At 41.7% G+C, this 19,103-nt stretch overlaps 2 protein-coding genes across 2 annotated transcripts; both read right to left on the bottom strand.

Moving 5' to 3' along the window:
- Nucleotides 1-1,281: 1,281 nt before the first annotated feature.
- LOC142899351 (uncharacterized) lies at nucleotides 1,282-9,026 on the bottom strand. Its single transcript, XM_076042919.1, has 8 exons — nucleotides 9,008-9,026; nucleotides 5,675-5,746; nucleotides 5,226-5,582; nucleotides 4,538-4,855; nucleotides 4,052-4,171; nucleotides 2,805-2,849; nucleotides 2,633-2,696; nucleotides 1,282-2,537 (listed from the first exon to the last, which is right to left on the bottom strand). The coding sequence occupies exons 2-7, from the start codon at nucleotides 5,736-5,738 to the stop codon at nucleotides 2,647-2,649; spliced, it is 954 nt and encodes a 317-aa protein (XP_075899034.1). The 5' UTR covers nucleotides 5,739-5,746; nucleotides 9,008-9,026; the 3' UTR covers nucleotides 1,282-2,537; nucleotides 2,633-2,646.
- Nucleotides 9,027-11,577: 2,551 nt separating this feature from the next.
- jpt1a (Jupiter microtubule associated homolog 1a) lies at nucleotides 11,578-18,091 on the bottom strand. Its single transcript, XM_076042907.1, has 5 exons — nucleotides 17,824-18,091; nucleotides 16,954-17,096; nucleotides 15,329-15,426; nucleotides 14,169-14,196; nucleotides 11,578-12,473 (listed from the first exon to the last, which is right to left on the bottom strand). Exons 1-5 carry the CDS (start codon nucleotides 17,877-17,879, stop codon nucleotides 12,340-12,342), a joined length of 459 nt encoding a protein of 152 aa, XP_075899022.1. The 5' UTR covers nucleotides 17,880-18,091; the 3' UTR covers nucleotides 11,578-12,339.
- Nucleotides 18,092-19,103: the final 1,012 nt, after the last annotated feature.

The raw sequence follows: 19,103 nt of genomic DNA, 5'->3' as shown, positions 1-19,103 counted from the left end.
GTGAAATAATGAACAAATCAAAACGCTCCTAAAGGACCTAAAACATACAATAACTCACGCCTGAAAACGGAGGATCCAAGTAAAACTATGGGGATATATTAGGATTCTAACCTAAGCTATAAAGGCTACAGGTGAACAGGTGAAGACGAAAGGTAATCGGGTCAGACACACAGGTGACACGTGAGGGAGGTCATGTGCTCTGAAACTAGAAGAGTCTCTCGTCAACATACAACAGGAAGTGATACTTGTTTGTCTTTGCCCATCTTTATGGTGCTGCAATGAAGCGTTGTCATGTCGAGGGCGTGACCCCACCTTTGCCCTTTGACAGCTGGGATAGGCTCCAGTAAAAAGCCTATCCCTGTGACGCTGAGTGCAGGAGAAAAATGAAAATCCATCCACTTGCTCTGCAAGCTTGAAACTCTTGGGTATAAATCATTGCGTGCGTTTGTCACAAGACACACACAGATTGCTGATCTGCACACACAAAACACGATTAAACAAATCTGTCTCCATGTCAACAGGCAAATCTGGACCCGACCGGTCTGCTATGTTTCCTGTGCTTTCAAGCTGCGTCTTTGGAGATTAGATCTGTCCGGTTTCACAAAGACATCACCGCTTGTTGCCACTGCCAGACAGGGCCAGGGGTGAGGAGGAAAAAAAAGGAGGCTCATCTCTTGTATTATTAAATGAATGTCGTTAATAAAGATGCATCTGAGAATTATATTTCTGCTAGTGTTGAAAAACTGTTCTACCACGACACAATTGAGTGCTTTGTGTGGACATAAAGTTCATAAAACATAACGAAGATAAAGTTGTAAAGTTTCTTCTTCTTTAGGGGGTGGGAAGGGTATAAGTTTTGTATTATATGTGTTGTTTTTGTGCAGACATGCAGTGTTGATAAGAGAAGATGCTCGGGTGAGACAGCTCAAGCAAGAAGACAAGGCAGACTTTCCGCAAACCAAAACGTTGAAACAATGTGTCAGTGAGATGCTTCTGCTCAGGTCAAGTGGTGCCGCTAGACGTTGTTTCAAACAACAAACAGAACTCCTTTCTGAAGTTAACTTTTTTTTTTTAAACTGTGGTTGATTTGAGGGAAGGAATCTGTGCGGTTAGAATTATTCAGTTGAATGAGCAGCATTTGAAATCCATGTCCTCTCTAATGAGGCTGATAGAAAAATCAGAAACCAGACAGCAGCTGCCACTGACTCAGAGTGAAACAGAAAGTATCTGCAATGTGTCCAATTGAATGGGGCAGGGGGAAAAAAAGGTTCTCTCTGTCTTTAGTTGCAAATGGATTTTATTTAACAATCATTAGTCTCAGTGAGTAATCAACCTCGATGGTCACACGGTTTAGTTTTTCATACACAGATTCATACAAAAGCAACATACGAATATACTGTATAAATGTTTGAAATAACTCTGAAGGCAAGATTCCTGAATCTTGCCGAGCTTATATATATTTGGTTTTACTTTAAAAAATACAGTGATTAAAAACCAATACCCCGTTCATATAGTGTCTGGTGGTGATGAGTAAATCAATAAAGAAGTACACACTTTTGCTAGTATAAGGTGCTAGAAAATTGCCATTGCTTACAGCCTCCAGGCAGGGTAGACTCATCAAAAACCTAGTCACAATGCATTTCCTATTTTAGATGCTACATACATCGATGGCTACATACATAGATGACAAAAACACGAGCATCCTCATGGAGAAGCTTGTGACAGACATGCAAACTACAACCAAGAGATGGTGACTAGAAAGGGGATGTGGAATTTGACATGTTCTCAAAAGGTGAAGCAGTTAGTCATTTTTAAACTTTGACTCTAGAAGGCCATTAGCTGGCCACTATTAAAACACATGTGACGCCAGGACAAAGACAAACCTCTGTTTCAGAAATGTTGGTAAAGTGGTTTCAATATTTTCTTTGGTGTCTTTTGATTTGAGAGGAGAGAAGCCAGGAGCTGACACAGCATGTTTTCTGCAAGCTCTCTCTCTCTCTCTCTCTCTCTCTCTCACTCTCTCTCTCTCTCTCTCTCCCACGCGACACACACACGCACACACACACACACACGACAATATATGACGTTTAAGTCAAAACATGATCACAGCATGAAGCCTAAGTATCAAAAATCGCATCTCCATATACGTTTATGTAATATAAAAAAAAAAAAACGCACCGCATTTTTTTTTTTCACAAGTGCTATAAAAAATAAAGACAAGAAATGAAGAATCAATTTCCAGATGCTCCTGCCAAGCTGCCCAGGCTAAAACTGCAGCGACGGCTGAACAAACATCAAATTAAAAAAATTAGATCACAGTGTCCGCGACATCCTGAATTCATGATCAGCCAGGTTTACAGTCAACAATAATAAAAAAAGAAAAAGTGCTGTATATTCATGTGTTTGACTATAGTTCATTCCTCTTAAATTTCAATAAAGCACAGATTTAAAGAGTTGCGTTGTTGAACTGCGGTGAATTGGCCGTGAGGGAAGTGATGCTCTCGGAGGTTGAGAACTCATGTGACATGTTGAACCCACTGTGGGACAAAAGTAACAGACAGACTTTTAGAGACTCAGTAATTGTTCAGTACGAAGTTGATGTGATTATATTCTCAGGAGCCATTGTTCTTACATGAAAGAGTGAATTCAGTCATTAGGTTTCACGACCTTCACGTGTCCGAGATCTCCGTGATCTCCTGCAAAACAGTCAGGCATAAATGTAAAGGGCTTGGTTTTTAAATTGAAAGGGCAACTTGAAATGAAAGCTTGTCAGACTCAATCAAAACTGTGGAATATGGACAAACCTTCTTCAATATCTGGTTGAACGATGACTAGCCCATTGTAGCGTCCTGGGAAAAAAAAGAAAGAAATGTGACTGTTAGTTTTGAACAGTTCGGTTGAGAACAGTCAACATCTGTTCATGTTTAGACACAAAAATCGCTGATCATATTTTTTGCAAGCAATTTTGAAATGTAAAACCTCCTTCCTCAGTACTAAACTCCAGCTAAGTCCTCATAATCAGACGAGAAGAGGATGTTTACATGCTGGGGTGCTGCTGGAGACTGATGTCATTTTTATCTGACAGTGCAAGTACACAGTCAGCACGTGTGAAAGGAAATGATGGGAAACTGTGGGCATGAGTTTGGTTTCACAGTCTAAAAAAAAAAAAAAAGACAGACTAGGAATGCCACTCAGCAACCTATGCGGAAACAAAACCAGAGTAAATGCCTTGTTCCGCAAGTCTGTCAAGAACTTTTTGGCTTTCTATGCAGCAGAACCCAGCGATGAAGATGATGAATAGAAATTGTCCCATATAAAAATTACAGAGTGTTTTATCGCAAAGTGGGCCTGCACCATGTTCAAAAAGAGCAAACACGTCCTGGGCTGTGAGCTAGTCCTTCTTTATTGGGCAGCAAAGCTCAGCGTTTGTGTAGCACAAATGACAAACATAAGCATAAAGTGCCTGAAAGAATTTATCTTCCAGCCGTCTGTAAAGACGCAGGTTAATGATTGCAAGCAGCAGCAGCAGCAGCAGCAGCAGCAGCACTTTTGATCTGTTGTTTTCACACTAACGCCGTAGTGATTAGTGGCAACAGTGCCAGACAAAGACGTCATGTGTTCTTTCTCACTGCTCTACTAGCTGCCAAGTGCTCTACCGGTTTTACATCATGTAACTTTCCCAAGACAGTTTGATGTGCACTTTTTCCTGTCTGGCAAAAGAAAATCCCCCGATACCCCCTGGGACTTTACGTAGCAGTAAAAATAGAATGAGAGTTTGTGGTGATGCAATATTACACACGCAAACAATTTGGAAAGGTTGGCAGAATTTTGTTTCAAACTTGAGCAGCAGATCATTTGAAGGCAAACTTCAAAAAAACACAGACAGCCTTGTGTTTAAAGGCCGTTAATAAGATGTTAAATTCGTCTTTCAAGAAGTTATCATCAGTTTTGTAAAAAAATAAAATAAAAATAAAAAGAATTTTAACAAGAAAGAAAGAAAGAAAGAAAGACAGAAGGGAAAATGAAAGCCTGTGCCAACAGTGTTACTTACTTTTATTGTAAACTTTGTAAATTAGCATTGCCATCAGCAATCCAACGATCAGTGATCCAATGACCACCAGTGGAGCTGCTATTTGTACAGCTGGTACTGTATCTTGTCCTGCACTTGGTGCTGCATCAGAAATTAGATGAAATCCAGACTGCAACTCTCAATAATTCAGTATTTTTCTCTCCTCTCCCACGAAGCCTCCTCCTTATTTAGACACCAAGCTAACTCAAGGACAAAGTAGAAAAGAATGAACTAAAAAACAAAAACAAAAAAAACCTCAAGGATAAAGTAGAACAAATAATAACAAGGCATGCAGCTTGACTGGGTTAAACAAGAGACTGCTGAACTACTCCACCAGTTGCTCCTCCATGCATGAATGAACTCTATCATTGCCTAGGTTCTCTATTCTCACTGTGACTTGGTAATCTTTTCCAAAACACAACACATTTCAGGCAAAGAATGTGATAGAAAATGTTTTACACCATTTACCTACAATCCCATCATGATTAGGCAGGTCACTGAGATTAAACTTGGACTCGTTCTCTCTGTGGCCAGCGGCACCGAACACAGCACAGGTAAAAGGGAGAATGGATACACTCTGCAAAGGCAGCCGACTGGAGAGTTGAATCAGCCCATCTTCCATTGTTTTGGAGTCCATGGTTGCACTGTTGGTCCACTCCTCCTTGTCCTTATCAAACCAGCGAAGCTGACCTTTTGGGTAGCCAGTGCTGCTGCACTCTAAGATACCTTCCACATTCTTGGAATTTTTCACAGTTTTGAATTCAATTTTTGGTTCACCGAACTTGGCTGAAAGAGTAGAAACATAGAAATAAATTAAACTTTCCAACTCAATAAATGTCACATAAGTTTTAAATAACCATCATACTGGACAAATGTCAATACAGGTTAAAGATTGACGAATAGAGATTAAAGTGGTTTCTGTATCTGTTGAAATGTTAGTCACTGTGAAACAGAAAGCTGGCCAGAACACAGACCAAAAATAACAGGATGGTGATTCTGGAAAGTCCCCAATCTGATAAAATACTACCGTACAATTACAACAATCACACACACACACACGCGCACACACACACACACACACACACACACACACACACACACACACACACACACACACACACACCGCCCAAAAAGTGGTGCTTTGGCAACAGCTTACCTGTCACATTAAAAGAGATCATTATGGAAAGCTCAGGGAATCCAGAGTCGGTTACCACTTCACATTCATAAAATCCCACATGCTGTACAGCAGCCTTGGTAATGAGCAGGGACACATTCCTGTTTTCGTCATTCCAGTAGGGCTCTGCGAATGAATAACCCTTTCTCGGGTAGGGTTTCCCGTCCTTCAACTCCAGGACAACCTGTGGTTCACTGCCGTCACCAGAATATCTCTTCCATGTCACATATTGGATTTTTAGGTCTTTTACGTCATCTGACGTTTTCAAAACACATTCCAGCAGGGAATCCTGGCCACACTGTGCAACCTGGCTTTCATTGCAATTTAGTTTTACAAAATCTGGAAAAGAAAAAGGATTTGTTTGTTATTTTTAGATGTCAGACATATGTTTGTTGTCACTGTCTGCACATTCAGGAAAAGACAGAACTTACTCTTTGCATTTCCCAAACTGATTAAAATGATGGGTAATATCAAGGAGAAACCAGTGGAGGCCATTGTTGATTCTGTTGAAAAGACAGTTGAGATAAAAGGTTCTGCAAAAACTGTAACAATGAAACAAAAATGTTCATATCATCAGGGAACAACAACGAAATGCAATGCTTTGTTCTGATGAGGTTTGTGGATTTGAAACTGACAAGCAGCATCTTGGTACAATACGACAAATTGTGAATGGTCAAAATGGGTTGAAGCCTTCCCCTGTAGCGCACAGTCAGCAAATGACGTGGCTAAAGCCCTGCTGACCAATGTAATTCCAAGATGGGGCATCCCCTGCAAAATTTCTAGTGACAATGGCTGACATTGCGCTAATGAAGCGCTCGATCAAATTGGTCAGCTGTTTGGCATCAACATGAGGAAACACCGTGCCTATCATCCAGCCAGTGGTGGAGCAGTTGGGAGAGAAAATGGCACGCTGAAAAGTAAACGGGCTAAATGTTGTGAGGACACTGGCCTGCCATGGCCAAAAGTGCTGCCCATTGTTCTGATGCACATGCAAATGAGACACACACGCTAACCTCAACATCAACAGCGCTGTATAAAGATGCTATGCTAACGTACTGTTCCAACCTTTCCTTCACACTAGCTGACATAAGCAGACAGGTCGCAGCCGCCCTGCCAGTGCCGGCCACAGCTTCACTCCACGACCTCCAACCGGGAGACTCTGACGCAAGAGTTGGAGAGCCAACCAATTCCGTTCCAGGTCCTCCTGGTTACTCAAACAGCCGTCAAGGTGGACAAAGAGGCACCTGGATTCACGCCAGCCATTGTAAGAGTAATCGCAGGCGAACTAACCAACGCCGCCCAGAAGTAAAGGGGGCGTGGCATGCCTGCAGGTCACAGTGACAATACTGTAACTATCTATAACTGTCTATAACTGTATGTGGTCTCATTCATGGTGATAAAGTTATTAAAAAAGACTTGGGGGGGCTCATACTGGTTCTGTCCGCATACCGAGTAACCAAGTTCACCGAGTTAAAAATACAATGACTAGTGCATTGTATATTTCTATACTCAGAGAGAGTGAGAGATGTTGGTGTGTTTGCCTCTGTGTTTGTTTTTTCTTTTTCTTTTAAGAATGCCAAGCAGTCAGTGTACCACCAAGCTTCCAGTGCTAATGTGGTCTTGTTGATGCCAAAAACCTTTTGTCCTTCCATGTCTACATTTCCTCCAGCAAGTGAATCAAATCAAAAGATAAAGTCTGCGGCTTTGTCGTTAATCTGGACATCAATATTTTGAATCTCTATTTCCTGCTGGGTGAAAAAAATGTTGATAGACAGATAGATTAATGTGTGGGATTTGGCTTGTGAAGGTTAACAGATGGCATGGTCGTGGTGGTAACGACACGCTCATTTCACAATAAAATGTTTTTGACTGTCATTTCTAGTTTTTTAAAGGGCATCATGTTCATTTAATTTGTTGCTTTATTCTGGAGTTTTTCCACCAGACTTTACACAGCCGCATGACTACAGCTCCTTGTTTCTCACACTAGCTCGCCCACCCGGCCAAGACCTTTTTTGGGGAACACAGACTGGGAACTCATAAACCGCCACTATCTTGTGGTGTCAAAGGGTTTGTTTGTTAAAGGGAATTCAGTTCCCAAGCAAGCCCAGGGTAAGCACAGAACATATTTGCATGCATTTACATGTCAGGCCAAACTAACCAGTACATGCCACCATCACACTGGCCATGCTCTTCAAGACAACATGTATATACAAACCACAGATAAATATTCTTGCAGCAAAATTTCAATCCCGTCTTTTGCATTGTGTTTTTCACAATTCCAATTTCCAAACTTAAGCTCATAGTAGATCCAAAACAGTTGAACTACAAAGTCATATTATAACTGGTTTCACAGAGGTCCTAACTCCCCAAATAACTGACACTGAACACTTACTCAAACTTGCCTGTAGATTGAAAGTAGGTTGTGACAACAACCTTTGGCTTCAATGAACTGGTCCAGGCTAAAGTTCCGAGACACATTCTTCAGTTGCAATATCAAGTTACAAAAGTGCAATTACTTTAAAGTCTTGAAGTGACAAAGCCATCCATGGCTGTTGTTTTGCAGCTCAGCAGTCCCAGGGCAGGATTATCTCTGAGAAATCAGGGGGTGGCGGACTGACTTGCATTTCTGCCACCAACATGATTTCTTCCATCCTATCAGGACCTCCCCCCCACTCCGCTCCTCAACAACTACTTCCAACAACAACACTCTCCCTACTAACAGTGTTGGTGGGAAACTAACCCCAGTTGTCATTTAGAACAAAATAGCTCTCTGGGAGACTTTTTTTTTTTTTTTTTCTTCAGTGGAGACGCAAGAGTGCACAGTGACGGTTGCAACCGTGTTTTGGTCCATGTTGGAAGTGAACACATCTACCCTTTGTTGTTGATAGGTAGCCAAAATAGCTCGTACAGGGACAACGACATAAGTTACATTTGCTGGTTTGGTCTGTTATTTTTCTTTGCTGGATAAGGTGTATCTTGATTTCCTGCATCACTAGCGCGGACTTTCCCCTCATGCGACCAGGAAGACTGACCTCAGTGTAAACACACACGCACGCACAAACGCAAACACCGGCTCTCTACAATAGAGCACTTTGTTCATTATAAACACCTGGATTTTACTTTCTCTACTTCACACCCCCCATCAGATCTACATCAACATCTCCTGCACAGAATGCAAGACAAAAACCTACATTTAGTCACAAACTACAAACACTGTTGCGCTCATAGTGCATGGTTGTAGAATCCCCTGTACAATCAGCACTTAATGCTGACTTAATGATGAGTGGGGTAGGGGTGAAAGCGTCGCTGGGGGTCTTCAGGTGGGCACCCTGCATGCATCACTCATGTTTCGTTGAGGAGCCCGCGACACCGCCACACAGGGCTCATCGGCGACACCTCGCGTCCCACGTGTGCCCGAGCTCAGCAAATCGGAGACGGGACGCGGTGCTCTTGCGCCGGCATTTGACAGTTTCCACACAAAGATGGCAAAATGACAAGATGGCAATTTACTTTCGTTTACGCATTTAATTTCACTGGCTACTTCTAGTTGTACAGCTATGACGTGGAAACAAACAAGCAAGCAAACAAAACAGTAAAAAAAAACAAAACAACAACAACAACAACAAAAACACGAATACACGATCATCCAACACATGCGTTGACTCAGCGCAAAATAAGAAGACGTCGCACGTTCGCTATAGAGTAATGCGCTCAATTTGATACTGGTTTCGCGTGAGACGAGAAATAGTGCGGGAGAATCATACCTGACACGCTCCTCAGTCGCGAGACGGCGCTGGTTTGATGACTTTTATTATTGGTTCACTTTCACTTTCAGGATGACATGGTGGTCAATCAAGCCAGCCCACAGTTCGAGCGAGCAGACACTCGCTTTCTGCTTGCTTTGCCATGGTAATACACCAGGTATTACGGTAACTGCTAATTGCTTCGCACAATGGCAGAGGAAGAGGGAGAAGCGTGTCTTTGTACTGGATTTTAGATGAATATTTCTGAAAGATTCCGAGTTTTCACGCCACGATTCCACCGCAGGCTGGTAGTACACCTCACCAGGATGCTCCACAATAATTTTCAGATATTTCTGATGTAGCATTTCAAAGTAAAGTTCATCCAAAAATTGCTATTTTATTGTTGTGCTGTACTTGATTTCAGATTAATATTTCTGGAAAATTCCGAGTTTTCACGCCATGATTCCACCGCAGGCTGGTAGTACACCTCCCCAGGATGCTCCACAAGCCTCTGTTCCACTAAATTTAGCTGTATGTCACCATGTTTTTGGACGCGGGACGTCGCGGAAGCTATCGGCATTGAGTTCCGTCTCCAAGCATCAAACCCAGCGGGGTGTCATCCCCGCCGGCAAGCTGCACCCCCTCCGCTTTCCGGGACATCTCGGGGGGTGGTGGAGATCTCTCAAGTCTGTCGACTGGGGGGGGTGCGGAGGTCCGATATACACGGTACAAAGTGAAGTGCGTCCCGTATCAGTTCATTACGGGACATGTTTTTTAGTTGCCAAATATAGGACAACCGCGTATATTACGGCAGGTTGGCAACCTTATCTAGACCACAGACGGAAATGAAATGAGGTTTCGCCAAATTGCGTCCCGGGAGAGATTTTATTTTTCCCGGGACAGGTGGTTTAAAAAAAAAAAAAAGAGAGAACAATTCTGGGAAAAACGGGACGGGTGGCAACCCTAGTTGTAACCTGCCTCCAGGGCGGCGCACAGGGCACCGCACCTGGAGTGCCGGGAGGAAGAGAGATGAGCTCATTTCATTTCCCTCTCGTCATTGTGAAACTTTCAATGGGGAAAGTGTAAGAAATTAAAACAAAAACAAAAAATAGAAAATGAATGGCATTTTAAAAGACACAGAGAGAAGTTTAGCAGCGTGAAAGAACCGCTGTTAAAAATCACAAAAGTTTTTTTTTAGTGTACATTTGTGTAAACCTAAGTTATCTGTCCATGGATCCACTTCACGCTAGTAGCACACTACCCGTGGAGACACCCCCACTCAATTTCAGGTAAGGTTGATGTGGTATTTGATTTAAATAATAATAATAATAATAATAATAATAATAATAATAATAATAATAATAATAATAATAAAATGTGACTCTGTGGTTGTACAGTGCTTGAGTTCAGATTAATACTTCAGAGAATTTCCTAGTTTTCCTCAGGTCACTCAGGGCCGACCTTGGGAAACTCAGTTTCTCACTCAGTTTCAGGCAAATCTGATTGAGCATGTCATCGCTTGCAATTTATCATTCGTCTTAATCCTTCTATGTGTGTGCAATCATGAATCAGCTAGCCGCTCGATTGGTCAATAGATAACCTTACCCTAAGAAGTGACAATTTAACCATGACTGAATGATAAGTTGTGAAATGAATGAAAAACTGGGCGGACCGCTTGTCAGTCAAACCCTGGGGGAGCCACGAGAATTCCTGAGTGCAACACCGTGGCAACAAGACCAATCAAGAGGCCCAACATGATGCGAACCCGTTTGTCAACGTCTTGGAACGTCTCCGTAGCTCTTCAAACAACATAGTAGAGACGACAAACATTCATTCTTTATGTTGAGCAGAAAAATAAATCACCGTCACTGCAAACATCCAACCACTGCACATTGAAAAAAAAAAACACAAAACAATTCAAACTCATGGGCAAATGTCAATTTTTATTATTATTATTATTATTAATATTATTATTATTATCATTATTATTATTATTATTATTATTATTATTAGTTTCCACTTGTGCCATTTCTGGAATTCAGATTTCTGCAGTAACTTACATCCAGCAACAACATGAATTTGTAAAGGATGCAATCAAGACATGCCTTGCATTGCAACTCACATCTAAAAAAAAAAAAGAAAAAATAGAAAAAAACAAGGACACCACAGAACTCAAGTCATTCGCCACAGTTCTACGTCTATACCTGGACGGCATGTGTTCTGGCTTGACAACTGACTGACAGTTAAATTAAGACAGCGAAACGGACTTGGATGTTCACCAGGTTTAAGTCGCTGACGCAGAAATACAAAAAGACTTGCATGAATCCTGTGAGTGGGATGGGTAACATATGCATGTGGGGGTGGGGGGTGGGGGGGGGTAGAGGGGGGTTTGGCTGTCGTAAGGTCACTTTTCAAATCTTGGATGGATCCACCATTAACGCCTCAATGTTGCGACCAACAACATTCTAGTTAGTTTCGATTGACTAAAAAAAAAAGATCTCGTTGAGGATGGCACGATGCTTCTGGTAAATCCAACCTTGTTTGATGCTGTAGCCTAAGAGACAAACAGGCACACTTCATCTTAAGGACAGTTTCTTTATTTCACCTGTGCAAGTGTGCTGTCAGCAATGGCACTAATCTAAGGTCTGTGACTACTGTACATAAAGGCCTTCTACCAAAGCTCTTACCAAATCTGTGACCAACAGTTATCATGTATGTATCCTTCCAGTCACCATGTCGCAGTATGTGTGGCTCACTGGCCTCCTGTGTGGGTAGTACACTAGTAGAAATAGTCAAACTTCATGCAACGACAATACAACAATTGCACAAAAATCTGGAGAAAAAAAGAGGAAAAAAAATCTTCACAGTTTTCCACATTCATACGTTACAGACCAAACATGCATGCAGGATGGTTTACAAACTGAACACAACACAAATTAAAAAAAAGAGCTTCCTTCTATGCATTTGTTCAAGATACTGTGTCTGTGTATCATCATCTGCTGTCTGTGTCTCGGTCTCACTCAGCTGACATGAAATGTGACAATTTTTTTGTACCTTTTTTAGTGTGTGGAAAGGTGTTATTCAGCACGTAAAAGGTGAAATATGGAACTAGAAGATACATAAAGTGCTTCCATTAAAACAAACAATAAAAACAGTACAAAAAGTTTTTTAAGAAAGAGGTATCAAAACAATGCACTTAGGGATGTGGAGGATACTGCTGTCTGTCGAACACCAAATAGGATTTCTGTGGTACAGACAAATGGCAAAGGGGTTCTTTGAAGAGAAATTGCCAGCGATGAGTGGATGAACTGGGGAGGACAGGAGGAGGGGGGGGGGGGTAACGTGGCTGAAACTCAGCCGAGGATGAGGCTGGATTTTCCACCGGGGGGATTCCTGCGGCCAGATGGTAGTCCGCTGGCCGCTTCGTCAGCTTGAGGGGCTTCCTCTGGTGGCCCTTGAACCGTCGCAGGCTCATTGACACTGTTTTCTAAACGGAGGCAAACAGTGCATTACTCTCCTGTCTCATGACATGCTTTGAAAGGCAAGCAGGTAGCAAGCTATCATCTACACTTAACTACAAAAATGTGTTTTGTTGGTTTTTAAATTAGATTTCCCATTGGAAGATGAGACGATAAGTTTTCTTGGAGTACATTGATGTATCTACGGTTCATACATGGTCATTTTGCAATACAAAGCTGCATTTGCAGTCGTTCTAGTATAGCTCTAGTAGCATCTAGTACAATATGTCATAAGCCAGGACGAACATGCAGGTAACCATGCCGTCTGTGAATGGGTTACTTCTAGCCAGAGGAAGCAAGAACGTAGGCAGAGGTTCCTCCAAACGTCCCTTATATTACATGATATGTTAACAGTCCCCATGAATGTTCTGTAAACTACCCCATCCTCTCTGGAACAGCCACTTGTGTTCCATTATGAGTATATACCTGTATACGTTAACATCTGTGCGTATAAAACTGTGGTGTTTCAGCTGTATCTTTGGAGTTGTTCACATCTGGCCACAAGATCTCCCTCAGGCAGACCTACTGTAGGTGCCCGATCGATGCCTGGCTTTTTTTTTTTAATAATAACCATACTTCTATATAATTAAGTCAGTGTCGACAAGGATTCCTTCATCGTCATCTACACATCACAGCTGACTGACAATCCACGACAGCAGTTCGCCGGTTCAACAAGGATGTTGAAATGTTGAGACACATTTAACACCCAAGTAAGTCTGTGTGGAAGCTTCCTGAAGAGGCATTAATGTGTTTCACTTTATAGAATAGAACCACGCACACTGTTCAGACATGACGCTACAATTTACAAGAAATGGGTTCATCATTTTCCAATCAATGTGATAACAACAATGGGTCATTATTGCCGAAATGATGTGACCAACTGCGAAATCTTATCATTATTACCTTGTTATCACAAATAAAAGATAAAGCTGCAAAAACAAGGTCTAGACAAAACGCACTTTGACATACAATCAATTGCACCCATGTCAACTAACTTTTGTTAACAGCAGCTGTTCTCAAACGTAATCTTCAAGGGTTCATAATATCTGCTGTTAACAAAATCTGTTTAAAGCCGCTACGATCAAGTTGGACTGGTTTTGTCACTTCTCTAGGCAGTTGAGACATGGAAATTCTAACTTATTACTTTTCAAATGAAGTCTCCTCGTATTTGTATTTAAAGAAACACATTACACAGACTGAACTGAAAGTACAGAAGCAAGATATGCTGTAACAAATGTAAAGGGGATCAACATTCTGAAGGTGAAAATGATCAAAAGGGATGAAGAACTTTTTTGTGAGCAACATCCAGACATCTCCGCGTCAGGCCTGTATGATACACATTGACTTGTTCAGTCCTGCTCTCGATGACAGCCAGAATGTGACAGTCCCTGCCAAACAGCAGTAGTGTATGTGTCGTGTATCTGTATCTGGCCTAAAGCTTATTTGTCAATGTGCGGACTGGCGTGCCTTTGCTTCAAGTTCAGCGCTTTCCAGTAAATGGAACTTTAACCCTCACGGTTGACAGCTTGCCTTCCTCTGAAGCAGTGACAAGCACAGTTATTGTGTTTGCAATGGCATAAAGCCAACGCACTTTGACCACATAAAGATAATGAAAGCCATGAAGTGTACAGTGCCAGGTGCAGTGTGAGCAACTTGGTTCTTACCAATATCTTGGACAGAAATTTCTCCTTCCTTCAAAATAAAACACAAGCAAAAAAAGTCGTTAGGTATTTGTTAAGCAGATTGAAAAAGAGGAACTTGTGGTGCCTACAATGTATGTAAGCGAGGACATAATATTTCACGCCAAACGCTTACGTGAAGTGTTTTGTGCAAATGTTTCATAACTTCAGTACTTGCTTCTTTAAATGGATGGTCTACCCTAAATTTTCAGTCATACCTTTGTCAGGGTGCACAATTAACAGAACCAATTATGGCACAATAAGTTCCTTGTTCCTTTGGTCGTTTCCAGATTGAATAAACTAAGATTTCTGGTCTACGTCCAAAAATGAACACGGTTTGTTTGGACAATGAAGTCCTAGTTTGAGCTGTTGCCTTCACTCAGCCTCCTGAAGAGGCTGTTTTGCCTCTTTACCCCCTGCACCCCCCGCCCTCTCCTACCAGCTCCATCAGTGGCTCCGCCTTCCGATTCATAAACCTTGGTATATTGATTTAAGCAATTTTATTTGTGAATTGATTTTTTTGTTTAGTATGTTTTGAACTTAATCTTTTAGTCACTGTTTAAAAAGTTTCTATCTTGAAAAAAGAAATCACAGAGAACACTATTTTGGGTTATTTGCATGCAATTTTGTTTTTGTGACCTTCTGGGAGAAAAGGTCAGCTCACCTCAGGGTTTGTTTTGTGCAATTATTACCGTATTTTTTTTATCGAACAACATTATTTCTTGTACAGCCTGAGCATGAATAAGTAGTTCTGGTTACATTATTGGAATCAGCTGATCTATCTATCTATCAAAATATATAAATCAAGGTTATACAAATCTGCCTTGGAGCCAGAGTTTGCCTAATCATAAACACGCTACGCACAGTATCAACCTTTGAATCGAGAGTCATTTGAATTGAGAATTGTCTGAATCGAGAATGGATTCTGAATCAAGTTTTGACCTCAAGAATCGGAATTAAAATGAATCGTGAGACACCAAAAGATTCACATGTCTGTTAAAGAGCTGAAAAGGTGAGTTTTTCTAAATGGGACTCCATTAAAAATGATCTCAACAACCACAATCTTCAGTGCACAAACATCCCTGACTTTGTAATTTCCTCTCCAAACGTAGGATTGATCTACTTGAGTCTGGTCATGATCTTACTGTGGCTGGAGCATCTCCGCTATGGTTGGAGGTCAGGTTCCCTCCTCTTCTCAGGGGGGCAGAGGGTTCACCACACAGCACTCCTGTTGGCTTCCCACCTGGGAGGAGAAAATATTCAGTCACACAAAACTAGACAGACTAGCTTGTTTTATGCTACTTTGTCATTAATAGAGTAGGTGTTCTCATGATCTCATGATATGTTTATAAATGACATACTGCAAATAAAATGTAATAGCCACAGCTTTGGAGCCGACATTCCACAGGAGAAAAACAAAGCAGGTCGGAGGGAAGACTTGGGTGCAAGGCAGCGAGGGAGTCAAGGAACAGCTTGACCGCACTTGACTTGGGAGGCCAATGATTCCAAGTCTTCCTTGTGATGATGAAAAGAGGAACGTGGGAGAAGAAGATGGTGTAGCAAAACAGGTCACGGCCAGTACCGGTTTTTGCCAAGCTCAGCTCTACAGCAGAAACCACATTTTTTGATACTAGCGTATGTCTTATCATCCAACCTTATACTAACCCAACCCATGTGACCAGAGACCGCCCTAATGGTAATAAAAAGAGGCTTGCATACGGAGGCACTTCAGAGTGGGGTAGATGGACTGTAACTGATGTTGCCCTCCGTCACTGCTCTCCTCGCGAGACAGATATACTGACTCGTGTGTGTTTCTTTTATACTTTGTAGGTTTGAACCTGACAAATTGGCATCGGACTAGATTGGCGTTTCTTCTCCCTATTCCATTTCAGACAAAAAAAAAAAAAAAATGAAAGAAGAACCAAACCAATTATAAATGTACAGCCGTAGGGATACTTGTTTGTGTGCTGGTTCTCTGTTAATCCTTTGTATTTATTTTGTTTAAATGATCTGAAATGGTGATTTAAATATTTCTATAGTTGTTTTCTTTCTTAAATTCACATCATGTCAAATCCTCATGCCAATGTATTTCAAACTCAAACTTATTCCAATAAAAAATGCTATATTTTTCAATAGGGAAATTATACACAGATGCACGCAAGAACACACGCATCTGATTGCAGTAATTAAAGTAAATTCTTTAATTACTTTGGATGGAACACAATACAATGTGACGTCAATACGCTGCTTACGCACCAAAACTTTATTCAAGTACAAAATACACAGACAACAGCAAAAAACTTGCTGCATGGTGGCCGCTACGCTGCAACTTTACAATGTCTTCTAGAACATGCGGCTGCAGCGAATCATCTGTTAATCCTAGTAGTTTATTACTCATGCAGATAAATGGCATGGGGATTTTGGTTGTGCAACAACATAACGATAACACAAAACATAATCGTGTCATTGGCAGGACACAACAGCTCTATTGTAACAGCAACCTTTTGCACGTAAAAGGCTGAAGCTGCCAATAATATTGTTCAAAGGTCTGACTCAAGCGTAGGAGAAGCATATTTGGAAATCCCGTGTGAAGCCACCTTGACCGTTGCCATTATACGTGTTAGCAATGAGAGGTGTAGCAACAATAGAAGTAGTATGCCAGGTTGAATACCACAGGACAAAAAAAACATGGGTTTACCTTTCAGTGGCAAAGTTAACTTTGCCTTAAATTAAAAATCTGTATGGATTTTATATTTGGTTCACAATGTACCTGGCGGGTTGTTCCTGCGATTAGCATAGGGGTCCTCGGGCTCAGCAAAAACACTAGAGGCCATCTTATTTTTGCGAACAGGTGGCTTCTCCTCCTCTGCACCAAGGGAGATATTGGAGCCACCACCAGGAGGACGCAAAACTCTGCAAAGAGAGAGAGGGGGGGGGTAAGGGGGGGGTGGGATGCTCAACAGGGTCCACAGGCTGGGCTGATGGTTGAGATGGTCTGTGCTCCTGCAACTGTTGCAACTGTACTCTAGATCAATAGAAACACGTGCACGTATGTATACAAAGAATGTGCATTTGTATCTCAATACACATTCCGTACATGTGCTCCACGTACACGTGCTGTCATTTGTGGCCAGCTGTAACGTGGCCCGTTAGCAGCTGAACAGACAGGAAGAGGATGCCCATAGAACTGTGTATGAATCCGCAGGGGGCCCCACCCAACTGGTGTGTTTATACACATACATTCATCAATACATTACAAAAACAACCAACAACAACATTTTTTACATAAACGACTAATAATAATTGTTTGGTGCTGAGCCACCTGTCCTGGATGAGCAGACGGCCTCTGGAGCAACAATGGGGATGGCACATGAGCTGTGTTGCTCGCTAAGGAAGGGCCCATCTCGGCAGAAAAAGGTGTGGTATCTTTAGCATCATAGCCATCTGCTCCGCTGCAGACATTTTGATGGCGTTTAACGCGTAATTACAGCCTTAGTATCGCTGTCTTTATTTTATTTTATTTTATTTTTAAATATTTTTTCCCTTCCACCTTGCGCCTACGTTCACGCCCATGCTGAGAAGATGCTGCATCGAGGCGCTTGGATAACCACGGTGAGGGGGGGAAACAACGCTTTTTTACCTGGAACTGCTTTTGGAACCGGGCTCCATCCCCTGATACGTCGTGGTCGTCGTCATTTTTGCACGGGAAAAAAAAACCCCAACACCACCTGATTATTGACGATGATTCGATACAGCACTGGAGAATCACACCATTAAGAGTATTAGCGGTGTTTCACGGCCTCATCATTTGGTTCTCTATCATCAACCTGTCTCTCCACGCCACGCAGCGGCTGCGCTGACACGCTGACCAGAGGAGCACGTCGCGCATCCGCTCACATTTTCAAAATAAAACACACCGACGCGTTTTAGAAAACGGTGGAGGTCAATTTGGAGCCGACGTGAGGGCGCACCGTGAAATGTATACGTTATTATTGTTTTACTTTAGGATACAGTAGTTCAGGATTGTGACACCAGTTCTGTGTCGTTGTAATTCAGCTAAAGTGCCAAAGACGAAGTGTAATTTGCCATCAAAAGCGAGCTACTTCCGGTCTAGGTTTGTCTGTGTTGGGGGTGACGGGAAGAAAAGAGGGGTTCTGTCAAAATCTCATTACGTATGTTGGGTTTCACTCCAAAAGGATGTGAGAAATCAGTGTAATGTTTTTTTGTTTTGTTTTTTAAAGATACATTTTCACCATATTAGTTGAAGCTTGTATTGTGATTTTGCTTCACCTTCTTTTTTATCTATTCTGATGCCCTCTGGAAGGAAGCGGATTGGGGAGTATACCGACCACAATATAGTATACAACACAACAGCATTTATTTATATATATCTACATGTTCATATCGATATATCCCATATAATTTTGTCTTTTTGTATTTAAATATTTGAATTATTTATTTACACATATCTACGTTTATATTGTGAGAGCTTTGTTGCAACTCACTCTTGCCTGTCTGCCACTCTGGCTCACACACATCTTTTGTATTTCCCTTTCACCCTAACATAAGCTGATGACGGCCCTCTGAATCTGGATCAGCTGTATGTTTCTGCCCACAGGGCAGTTTCCTACTGCGGCACCTTGCTGCTCTGGGGGTCCAGTTGGTTTGTCCTCTGATTGTACAAAGCACTTTTGGTTTAAACAGATAGATTACCATTCCATTCATCTACTAAGTGTCCTACTTACATGATGTATCACCGCATAGACATTTTCCATAAACGTTACAAAAAGTCTCACTTTTTGTGAGTCGCGTGTATTTGTAGGTTTGATGCTCTTTAATTGTAAAACAGCTTTAATGCTATGAAACCATGTTCAAGAAAATAATTCATTTTTCACACATTTGCAAGTCCAGTAATATAGT

Source organism: Nelusetta ayraudi, unplaced genomic scaffold (genome assembly GCF_046127955.1).
Source record: "Nelusetta ayraudi isolate G7.1 ecotype Tasmania unplaced genomic scaffold, CSIRO-AGI_Nayr_v1 ptg000004l, whole genome shotgun sequence".
In the NCBI taxonomy this organism is placed as follows: domain Eukaryota; kingdom Metazoa; phylum Chordata; class Actinopteri; order Tetraodontiformes; family Monacanthidae; genus Nelusetta; species Nelusetta ayraudi.
Note: the sequence above shows the minus strand (reverse complement) of the source record. Positions and strands in the feature narration are given on the sequence as shown.

Coding starts and splice junctions, on each gene's coding strand:
- jpt1a (XM_076042907.1), bottom strand. CDS start 17,879: ATGACGACGACCACGACGTATCAGGGGATGGAGCCCGGTTCCAAAAGC. Junction 14,197..15,328: donor GCGGAGATGCTCCAGCCACA/GTAAGATCATGA, acceptor TTTATTTTGAAG/GAAGGAGAAATTTCTGTCCA. Junction 12,474..14,168: donor AATTTCTGTCCAAGATATTG/GTAAGAACCAAG, acceptor GCCTCCGTTTAG/AAAACAGTGTCAATGAGCCT.
- LOC142899351 (XM_076042919.1), bottom strand. CDS start 5,738: ATGGCCTCCACTGGTTTCTCCTTGATATTACCCATCATTTTAATCAGT. Junction 4,856..5,225: donor GATCTCTTTTAATGTGACAG/GTAAGCTGTTGC, acceptor CTACTCTTTCAG/CCAAGTTCGGTGAACCAAAA. Junction 2,850..4,051: donor TTACAAAGTTTACAATAAAA/GTAAGTAACACT, acceptor TTTTTTTCCCAG/GACGCTACAATGGGCTAGTC.